Source organism: Anolis carolinensis, chromosome 4, assembly GCF_035594765.1.
Source record: "Anolis carolinensis isolate JA03-04 chromosome 4, rAnoCar3.1.pri, whole genome shotgun sequence".
Classification (NCBI taxonomy): domain Eukaryota; kingdom Metazoa; phylum Chordata; class Lepidosauria; order Squamata; family Dactyloidae; genus Anolis; species Anolis carolinensis.
Window position 1 is genome coordinate 172,311,074 of NC_085844.1, and position 12,018 is coordinate 172,323,091.

Here is a 12,018-nt window from a genome sequence, read left to right on the forward strand (position 1 = left end):
AAATTCACGAGATGGCCTTAAGTCAACAAAAGATTCGAAGGCACATGCACACAACCAGCAGTTACTAAAATAAAAATATCTATTAGGGACATAACACATACAGTAGTGGTACTATATCTAAGGGGCCTTTCACACTGCATAATTATGGTTTTGTAATTCCACTTTAATTGTCAAGACTGCATCTCATGGTATTCTGTGATATACAGTTTAGTGAGGCACTAGAGCTTTCTGAGTGAGAATCCCGAATATCCTTTCTAAACTACAAACACCAAGCTTCCACATAATGTTGCTGGTGCAGTTGAAATGGAATCATAGCTCTATAGCTACTTAGTGTGAAAGAGGTCTAAAATTAACTATACACAAGAATCTTTTAACTCTAATCATAAAATTGGTCCTAAAATCATCTACTGCGATCTCTGTTCAAATATCAGAAAACTTTACAAGTTTCACGATTGGTATAAAAAAATTTCTGCTGTTACATTAAGATGTGCTAAAAACATGTTCAAAGTGTTCCAAAAAATTAGGTGATTAATGTGGAAGAACGGACTTCTTTAAAAATAAAAAAGAACACGTATGCTAATATTCTCATTAATGACATGTCTACTTAGGACAGCTATTAAAAGTCCATTAATGGAACAAGGAGAGTTGAATAAAACTATCCTGGAAAATTTCTGGTAAATTAGCATTATAATCTTTTAATGGAAATCTACTGTAAGTACTGCACAATTAGCAAGGCTTGCATTTCAATTAGAGTCAGGCTTTGGGAAAGTTCAAAGCAATATGAAGACAATGTAACAAGCGGGTAACAGAAGTGTGATACAGGTCACAAGACAGGCTAATAGCACATTTAAAGGCAAGATTAGCATTATTTTTATTATTGATTTATTCTGTACTAGCAGGGGTATATGAACAAAAATGGGAAAGCTTGTATATTCTTCCATGCTCCTCTAAAAAAATTCCCTTGAAAAAGTGCTTAACAACAGCAAAAACACAGTAGTAACTGAATATATTACGCTGTTCAAATAAATGTAACTTACTTAGGAGAATGGGAGTGGTAATAAGAAGGAACAGGTCAATGCTTTATATCCAAGGATTAAAAAAAAAAAGGAAGGAGGTTTAGTAGTGCATCTTCTCTTCTCTTATTCCTGGACAGAATTCCTCATCCACTCTTAACATGTAGCTCAGGAAGAGAGAACAACTTTAAGAGGAAAGGCCAGCCATCAAACTTGGGTTATGTCTACATAGAAAAATCAACTACATATTCACCCCTAGCATTAACATTCTTCTTCATGATGCATGGTAACTTCCGGTAAGTATCCAGTTTTCAGTCCTTAATCTGAACTTGCCCTGAATAAACCAAAGTCAGAGGGACCTCCAGAGTATCCTTTCAGCTGTCTGGACAGATGTATTGGGTCCTTTTCAGCTTGATCCACTGTCTTCACAAATATTGCTGCATTTACCCCTTCTCTATGCTAAAGTCATGCCTGTTCACTGGCCAAGGAGATACCTCTGAATGCCTCGTCATTGCAATCACATTTGCTAAGATCAGAACAGGGTGCCTGCACAATCAATCAGTCACTCTACCCTACACTCCCACAGATCATCATGTAGACGCCCTGTTATGACCACAGCAAATATAACCACAACAGCCAGGAGCTTGCAAAGGAGTTATGTGACTGGCGAAGAGGGGCAGAATGACAAAAGGCACAAGTGGGTGGACCAGTGAGACAAATGCAGTCTTGAGCTGTTTCAACTTTCTGGACATTAATATTGTGCTGGTAAGAGTTTGTCTTTGTCAATCCAGGGCCAGTACAGAGCATATAGCTCCAGACTGACCTTCGATTAAGCAGCCAGTGCAGAAAAGGCCTTACTGAAATATCATTATGAAGCAAGGCCACATCCCAAAGTCACTGCCTCTTTGGCCAATGCACTGGCTGGAGCTTGACTGCCCAATACTTCAGTCATGAAGACAATTTCACCCCTTACTACCCTTCTTTGCGCAATGGGGGAAGGGAGTGAGATATATTGGTAGAATATATACATATGACTTCTCTTTTAATCCAAGAGGAGAGTGAAGCTGGGCAATCCTATTACCTCTTTTCCCCAACCACCCTTCCAATTGGCATAGTGGAGGTCGAAGAATCACTGACCAAGGAAAACGTGAGGACTCCAACCAAAGCTCATCCATGTAAAAGCTGAGATGGCTAATGGAACAGGGGACAACTTGCCACCAGATACTCGCAGAAATATAGTACACCTAAGCCACCACCAACCCCTCCAGAAGCTGAATCTGGTTAGTTGTAGACTGGAAGAGACCTTTGTTTCAGGTGTTTATCCTCCCTTGGATTTCTCTCAACCTTGAGTAGTTATGGAAAAAGTGGCATTACCTTTGAATATAGTGATTGCTGACAAAGACACCTTTTAAAATCAAGACTAAATTGTAGGACCAACTGATATTGCAAATCCTGACTAAACTAATATTTAAGTTAATGATACATATACTTTAGATAGTTGCTGACACTACCTTTAACAAGATCAAGGCAGAGGAAATGGACGATCATTCTAAATGAGAAGTAGCATACAGTCATAATCTAAATTCCTTCATCGAGAAGAAATAACTATTGCGATGTTTTCACCGCTGCCACTTTGAACTCATATATGTGTGTACAGAGGGGAACCTTTCAATATTCTTATTTGATAAACTGGGGAAACTGATACATTGACTACAATTCATAAATTCAATTCAATTGATATATTGAAAATAAAGTCCCCAAATTTCAATATGGCAAAAACAGTGGTTACTTCATAAGCCAAAGCAGACACTTTTCATGTGTTCTTCTCATGCAAAAAAGAGAATGCAAAAGAGAAAGAAGTGCATACACAAGCCTAGGTTTTTCCACATCATATTCTCAAAATAAAAACACAGTTTCCCATGATACCCGAAGTAGGAGTGATTTGGCTCTGTAGAATTAACATGGTTTGACACTACTTTAACTGCCAAGGCTCAGTGCTATGGAATCATAGTTTCACGAAGTCTTTAGCTTTCTTTGCCCAAGAATGTGAGTGCCTCATCAAAGTAAAATGAAATCCAGAAATCCATGGCATTGAACCTTGACAGTTACAGTGGTGTCAACCTGCATTATTTTTACAGTATAGATACATCCTCAGTCATTATTCTAGGGGGTTGCCTTTTACCATTTAAATCTAGTTTACCTATTTTTGTGTAATTATTTGCCATCAGATCTTCTAATCCAATTAGTTTCCAGAAACTATCATCCCAGCCTTTCTCTGAAGAATATGTCCACTTACACACCAATGTGCATAAAGATCTGTGGAGAAAAAGAATGCATTACATTTCTGTATTAGCTCGTTCCTAAAGATTTATATGAACCGATCAAACCAATTAAGGGAAACCGGAGATTCATCACTTTTAACATATACATATTATTAAATTTAAATATTACATTAGAATGTCAAACTAAATTTGGATTACAGCCAGTCCCCAAGTTATGAAGAAGATAGGTTCTGTAAGTTTGTTCTTAAGTTGAATTTGTATATAAGTTGGGACAGACACATTTTTAGGTGAAATAAAACACCACAGGGGTGTTATGCTGTCCAAAGCTATATATATACTCCCGATATCCCAGACTCGCCTTGTGGGAACAAAGGAGAGGGCCTTTTCTGCTGTGGCCCCCCGATTGTGGAATTCTCTGCCCACTGAGATTAGGCAAGCCCCCACACTAGCAGCCTTTAAGAAAGACTTGAAAACATGGCTCTTTCGCTGTGCTTTTGGAGAGTAACCATTTTATATTTCTTTTCCATTGCTCCCTCTAATATCTATCCTCCAGAATACCCCACTCCCTTATGACCCTGTTCGCTGTGGTTTTTATTTTTATGTCTTTCTCACCCCGAGTTTTAACTTAATGTTCATGTGGTCTGCCCTTGTTTTCATTGTCTCCTTTTTTATTTTGTAATGGATATTATTGTATTGCTTATTGTATTGTGATGTGCTGTTCTTTTATATGCTGTTTACATTGTATTGTTTTGGGCATGGCCCCATATAAGCCGCCCCGAGTCCCCGTTGGGGAGATGGTGGCGGGGTATAAATAAAGTTTTATTTATTATTATTATTATTATTATTATTATTATTATTATTATTATTATTATTATTATTATATAGATAGATTGATAGATATAGATATTGATATATAGCTTTGGATAGCAAAGCACCCCTGTGGTGTTTGTTTGGCTCTCTGTGCCTCTGTTCAGAAAATTTCACCTCACTTTCTGTCCTTGTGACAATTGGATTTTGAAAAATGTGGAAACAATGATGGTGAGAAAGCTTCAATGGCGACACCTTTTCCCCATGATAACTCTTTCAGGAGTGAAATTTCCTCCTAAGAAGTAGATTTCTCTCACTTTCTGTTGTCTCACCCACATTCTTAACTTCTTAACAGTCATTTGTAAGGCAACTGCCTGTACTCATTTCCAGCCCTTGGGATCACATTGGCTTTAATTTAGATAATGTTATGTCACAGTAAATCTGCCACTAGGCCAAAGATGGGAATGTGTGCCCCTCCAGATGTTATTGAAATGCAGCTCTTAGAACTTCTAAGCACTTAATATGCTGCATGGAGCTGCTGGGTCAATTTAGAAGTCCTAATAATTCAGTTATCCCCTTATGCTTCGGTCAGAAATTGTTCTTCATTAAATTATCTGATATGGGACTACACTTGTGTGTTAAACATTTTGTGTTTAGATAATACTAACCTCAAAAACATTACTAATAAGAAATTGATTGTTTCGCAAATTGTTCTTAACAAAGAACCACATTTGGACTTCATGAAATCTGGTTTTCATCTAAAGCAACTTTGTTTCAATCTGTGTCAGTAATATTTATAAAACCATTCTATCTCATTACCATCCCATTATTTTTGGATTAAAAAAAATACTACAAATTGCATTTGTATTTAAATGTTATTGAAAAGTGCACATTTTTCACATTCAGAAAAGGACTGAAAAATTCAGAAAAGTACATAACCTGAAAAAACCCTGCATTTTGATCTATATTTTGAATTATATTCATTGATTCCAAATAGGCTGAATGAAACTCGCACCACTAGTTACAAACTGTCTTGCAATTAACAGAACTCTAGCAGTGGGTATATTAATTTAAAATAATGGAAAGGAAATTATTTTTCATTCACCCAGGGGCTTGGCAAGAATCATAATAAGTGCAAGGAAAACCCTGTGAACAAAATACAAGGTGTGAGCCAAACGTAACAACACTTGATTCAATTCATTTGAAGGGTCTATTGCTAGTATTATCAAATCTAAATTTAAACCATGGTACTTATATCGGTAAACATTTATGAAGAGAAATGTGTTACATTTTTTAACTTACATACATTTTTGCATTTCCAATATGCATTATTATTTTTTTAAAAATTATAAAGACTATACCTGCACTCATGCCTGTTTGGAAAGTATTTGAAAAAAAAATGTCCCATAGGCATTAGAGCAGTGGTTCTCAAACTGGGGTGCCCAGATGTTTTTGGCCTTCAACCCCCAGAAATCCCAGCCAGTTTACTAGCTGTTAGGATTTCTGGGGGTTGAAAGCCAAAACATCTGGGGACCCACAGCTTGAGAACCACTGCTTTAGAATGAAGTGCCTCATCTTTTTTTGGTAATCTAGTACATGTTTTCAGGTCCAACTAAGACTGCAAGCAGTAATACTGGACAAAAGGTCCAAAGACTAAAAACACAGGTCTTATGGCCATGGTTTCAAGATCCAGCAAGTCATGCCGTGTGCATCTACACCGTAAAATTAACACAATGGCTCAATGCTGTGGAATTATGAGCATTGTAGATTTACTCTGTTGGTGCCTCAACAAGCTACAAACCCAATTATTCCATATGACTGAGCGACATCAGTTAAAGTGGTGCCCAACTGCATTAATTATGCAGTGTAGATGTACCTTCAATGAACAGTTTCAGAAGCTCAGTGAGAAGTAGATCACCTCCTCAAGAAAGGAGGCAAGTGTAAAAACATATGTTAAGGAGGAAAAGGAAGTCTCTATATAAAGTCTCTCTATATATTTATATATAATATAAACAGTGTATAGAAACAAAAGAAACTTTTGGCACAAGAAAAAGCTTTCAACATACAGGATGGCAACATAACAAAAGAATCTAAGGGCTGTTTCACCACAGGCCCAGAGAAGTGCCAGTGTTCCCCACCCTGAGTTGTCCCAGACAGAACATTCTGCACATTTAAACCCTCTGGCTAGGTGCTATTTTATACAGTGCTGGGCGTTGGTGCTGTGGAAACCTTGAGAAAGCCACAGGTCATCATGTGGAAGCATGTGAAAATAAACAGCTCTTTCCTATAGCACAAATGTTCACAACAGGCAGGAAGATCCTGAATTGCCATAACAGAATCTATGCACGGGCAGAGGTCATTTGTGTTGTATGTAGCAACTTCTTGTTCTATAAGGTTGCTTCCCAGGAGACTGAGTGGAGAAGAAATAAAAAAGGGAGTAGAGATGTTTATCCCAAGATAGTAACTTCCAACAGAAGATGGTTGTAATCAAGGAGCCATCATGCAAACATGGATTTATAAACAGGTGGCAGGAAACATCCAGCAACTATTTTATTTTTTTAGGAAAACTACAGTTCTATACACTTAACACACAAATTTGTGAGCTGGTACAGGGAATGGAATAGGAATTAATCAAATAGTAATCCTTGGAGGAAGGGACTCCTTTTGCCTAACATGTTAGCACTGTCCATTTATTTCCTTCTTTCTTCTACTTCTTTACATAAGTGGCTTCCTTCCTTCCACTACTTTCTTTACATCAGTTGCTAGTTTATAAGAACATCCTTTGATCATTACTCTAAAAAAAATTAAGGAACAGAAAAATTTATATCAATTGGGTTGTTGTATGTCTTTCGGGCTGTGTGGCCATGTTCCAGAAGCATTCTCTGGAGAATGCTTCTGGAACATGGCCACACAGCCCGAAAGACATACAACAACCCTGTGATCCCGGCCATGAAAGCCTTCAACAACACTTTATATCAATTATTTGAAATTATAATGGCTACATCTCAACCAGTAACAAACAACTTAAAAACATGAATTTATGACATATCCCATTCTTATAAAAATCTATACTGAGTGAACTTTACAAAAGTGAGCTAATAATATTTTCTTTTGCTGGAATAGATTTATGGTTTCTAAATGAGGACTGCAGCTCTTTCTTCTTTATCATAGCACATTTTTCTTCAGGTTACTTTGCTGAGTTGTAGGTCAAAACACCTGGGGACCCACAGGTTGAGAACCACTGCCCTAGGTGAAAATGAGCTTCAAATCTTTATCCTAAGTCCTCCAGTGTGGTTCTATGTGGTATGTTTCTGCTGGACAATGATTACGGAGTCAAGCTGGGGGACCTAGAAATGCTAGTGAGATGTTTTCTCTAGATATTTTCTAGGTTTTCCAACACGTCTCTAGAATATGCTTTCACAAGAAGCCATTCATCTCAATAGAATTCACTATTACAGTAGAGTCTCACTTATCCAACATAAACGGGCCGGCAGAACGTTGGATAAGCGAATACGTTGGATAATAAGGAGAGATTAAGGAGAAGCCTATTAAACATCAAATTAGGTTATGATTTTACAAATTAAGCACCAAAACATCATGTTAGACAACAAATTTGACAGAAAAAGTAGCTCAATACGCAGTATTGCTATGTAGTAATTACTGTATTTACGAATTTAACACCAAAATATCACGATGTATTGAAAACATTGACTACAAAAATGCATTGGATAATCCAGAACGTTGGATAAGCGAGTGTTGGATAAGTGAGACTCTACTGTATTTGTAGTTTTGCTTCCCACATTAAGCCCAACAATATATCCCCTACAGATAGGAAGGCCATGCTCTATCATGTTATGCTATGCTATACAGGTTTTCAGCCTATTTGATGAAATGGGCTTCACTATGCAGAAGTTGATGGTATAACAATATTTGTTAATCTTTATTGTATTAATTTTGCTGAAACCGACTAATGCCACTAGCTTACAAAATGAGCTTTTAAGTGTTATGTGCTGGTTTTAATTTGTGTTCCAATAAGCACTGTACTAGTGGCAGGGCTATAAAAATTTCTGCCGTAAGATGCAGATCAAGCTGTGTAGCCACCATTTGGGAAGTCAGACTAGACAGCACAACCAGGGTGCCTCTTAAAATTTTGATGACATATTAATTAAGGCAAAAACTTAGCTGGAATTCAGTCATATTTTGTCTTGAAACTTTCAACCTGTAAAGCTATAAGAAAGAAATACTTGCATTACATTTTGTACTGTGAACAACTTAAGTGCAATAAATGTCATGACAAATAATTCCATGCCATTTTCTCTCAGAAGCAAACCCCTACTCTTTTGTTAATTTAAATTATAATGTACTCAAATATTAAAAGAGCAAATTAAAAGGGTGGAAATTTTAGGCATGTTGTTCACTGCTTAGTAGCTGCAAAGGAAAATAGCTAAGACAAAATTATATTGTTGTCCAAAACTCCTAATTAAAACAACAAAACTGAATACATTCACATTTTTTCATTCAGTGTCACTGAATCTTATAACTTTCAGTGTTACCTGTGGCAATCTCATTTGAATAAATACTGAAACCAGGTACAAATTAACAAGAGTGGCACAATAGACTAAAAAAGCAGTTTTCAAACTGTGCTCCGCAGGGCCCATAGGGGTCCGTAAAGCACTCAGGGGCTCTGCCTCCCCTCCACTCCTCCCTGCCTAGGAAGTATGTGGCTTGTGAAGCCCCACCAATGGTAGTGCGGCTTACAGGAGTTCCCCAGTGCCGGCACCAGCACGACTTAGTAATCTGCCTGGACCACCTTCTGTCAAAGTCTCCTGATGCTTTCAGGTAAAACCAGGACAGAAGGATGAATCTCTAGGAGAAATTCATAAAAGACAGGGAACAGGTGGGAAAGGAGAAGGAGAGTGAAAAGGAGGGGAAAGAATAGTCTGCATCTCTCAGCTGCAGGGTGAAGGGAAAAGGTGTGAGGGAGGGAGTAAAATGTCAGAGGATTTGACTGGATGGCCCCTGGGTTGCTCCTATTATTATTATTATTATTATTATTATTATTATTATTATTATTATTATTATTTCAAAGGCTGAGTGGTCATCTGTTGCGGGTGCTTTGATTTGTGCTTTTACTGCATGGCAGAAAAAGGTTGGGCTGGGTGACCTCTGGGTTGCTATTGTTGTTGTTGCAAAGGCTTGATGGCTCTTGGGGTATTCCACTGAAATGGTAAAATTGTTCTTCATTTTAAATATTGGTTTTGCACTACAAACAAGATATGTACAGTGTGCATAGGAATTTGTTCATGTTTTTTTCAATTAGTTCACACAAACAATCTCCACCCATCTGCCACTGGCCCAGCCCATCTATCAAATTTTAAAATGCAATGTGGCTTTAAAGGTTTGAGAATCCCTGGGATAAAGGCAGTAAATGGTGATATGTGTTCCAAGAAAGAAAGCAAGTAAGCAAGCTACTGGAGCAGTGGTTCTCAAGCTGTGAGTCCCCAGATGTTTTAGCCTTCAATTCCCAGAAATCTTAACAGCTGGTAAACTGGCTGGGATTTCTGGGAGTTGTAGGCCAAAACACCTGGGGACCCACAGCTTGAGAACCACTGGCCTAAAGTATCTTCAACAAGCATGAAGGGCCAGGAAAACATCTAAAAATCTGCTTAACATCACAAGAACAAGCTTCCGTAAAAGGAAATCTTGGTTATCTCTGGCCATAAGAAGTATGAAAGCTTTTGCTTCCATTTTTATTACCTGAACCCTATAAACTGTAGTTAACTTTAAACTATGATAAGTAGAAACCAGCAAACTACAAACTGTGGTCGGCATAGGTAGCATGTTTACACCAATCAAAGTTAGAGATTAACTACAGTTTAGGGGTTGTAGAGAATGCTAAACTGTGGTTGATCTAAAACAGAAGGTCCCATTTGCCTTCATTGTAAAGTCTTTTCCCCCCCACTATTCTCTCCAAATTACATTTTTTTAAAATACTTCCATAGTAACCAAAGCTGAAAGTATTGTCTTCCAAGTAACATACTGTAACACATTTTTTTTTAATTTAAGAAGGCATAAAACATTAATTTTCCAAAATAAAAAAACAACAAGCTTTCATTTTTTTGTAATATAATTCATTGCATTCCATAAAAATAAGATTTTATTCATTTTCTTATTTTTGCATTTTAATATGTATTCATTAAAATGTCTTATTCTTTCCATAAAAATGAAGTTTCATGCACTATATTTTAAATTATATTGTACTCATCTTGTTTTTCATTGCAAGATGCATATTTCAACGAGACGTGCTGGTTCACCAAGTCCAGGATTTTGCTGTCAGAGGGAGGAGAATGCTCTTGCAATTTTCTACACCCACATGTGCAATTAATCTTTGGTTTCAGCCACCCCTGACAAGAGTTATATTTAATAATTAACATATAGTAGTTTAGGAAATTGCTTTCAAGGTTGCTTTCAAGGTCAATGTAACAAGATAAATAAATCCTTTAAGGGTTCTCTAGCAGCCTCACACTCAGATCAGGGAGTGACCTCTGATTAATACTATTAAGCAAACAATATAGTCAAGAGTATGATTTACGTAAGTTGGACCACCAGGCCCACCTCACCAAACTGCAATAAGTATCATAATAAAATTAGAAAATCCATATTTATCTATACTGTATAATCATAATGTGAATTCCATGAAGTATAGATTTGGGCAAGTCCAAAACATTGCTTCAATAGATACAAACAGTAAGTCTCCTAATCTGTGTCCTGCTCTAACAAGTCTGCAAGTTATAACTATACAGTGGACTCTCTGGATCTACAGTATCTGGATTCGTGATTTCCACTGACAGTGGATCAACACATCCTACACATGAAATGGTGATGACTTGAATGAAAATGTGCAGAACCATCTCTGTGCATGATGCTACTATATAATAATCTGGAACACAATCATCCACTTTGGGGCAAGGGGCAGAACCAGGTCCCCATGGATCTGGTGGGCTCACTGTATGTGAAAATCCATCTTACATTTATAAATACTATTTTTGACCTGTCCATGGGAAAAGCTGAAATCCTTTAAAATTCACAGAATTGGATTAGTCAAACATTAAATGAATTTGAGCCGAATAAATGCAATTGTGTTTCAAGGTTCTACAGTTGTAATTTAAAAAAAAAGACAACAGTCAGAAAAATAGTACCTAAGTGTAAAAGATACACACATTTTCTTTCTGCAATATTGTCTGTCTCACACTCAAATACAGTATGCCCTTGGTCCCCTTTGCGATTTGGTTCAAGGATCTACCATGGATACCAAAATCTGTGGGTGTTTAAGTCCTATGATATACAATCGCATAGTAAAATGGCACCGCTCATATAAAATTGCAAAATCAATTTTTTGCTTTTTGGAAGTTTAAAAAAAACATTTTCAAGCCTTGGATGGTTGAATCTATGAATACAGCATCTTTGGATATGGCGGGCAGATTGTAAAATAACCTGCTATGCAATCTGTGGCTTATTCCTATGGCTTTTTGATAATCCAACCAAATACACTTACAAGTTTCCTCTCCCTATATTTTAAGTCAGCCTACTACTCATTATTTATATACACTTATAATCCTCCTTTCTCTATATTTTAGGTCATTGTCAAGCCAGGCTAGTTAGCTCTATACAAAGCTGTCTTTCCCACTCCACTGTACAGAGGAATGCCTTTATTTTCATATATATTTGTGATGCTGAAGAATATGCAGAGAAATGCACACTTGATAATTAAATGTGCCACTCAAGTCAATCCCACTGGGTTTTTTTAGTATTGTTCTAATAAAGAAATGAACAAAATAAATGGAAAAAGATAAGTCATTTCAACACCTTATTAAAATTATTTAATGAACTAAATCTATAAAAGAACAATGAATCAG

At 36.9% G+C, this 12,018-nt stretch overlaps 1 protein-coding gene across 9 annotated transcripts in view; it reads right to left on the minus strand.

The window, feature by feature from the left end:
• The window catches only part of fggy (FGGY carbohydrate kinase domain containing), a 229,471-nt gene that overhangs the window by 117,782 nt on the left and 99,671 nt on the right, over window positions 1-12,018 (minus strand). For 8 of the 9 annotated variants that reach the window (XR_010005402.1, XM_062978262.1, XM_016993203.2 and 5 more), the window contains one exon: window positions 3,214-3,329. The exons of the other annotated variant lie outside the window; for it this stretch is intronic. Coding sequence is in view for 7 of the 8 variants with exons in the window: in XM_062978262.1 (XP_062834332.1) it covers window positions 3,214-3,329 (116 nt within the window). In the remaining variant the exon portion in view is untranslated. The remainder of the gene's footprint in view (window positions 1-3,213; window positions 3,330-12,018) is intronic. 9 annotated transcript variants of the gene reach the window in all.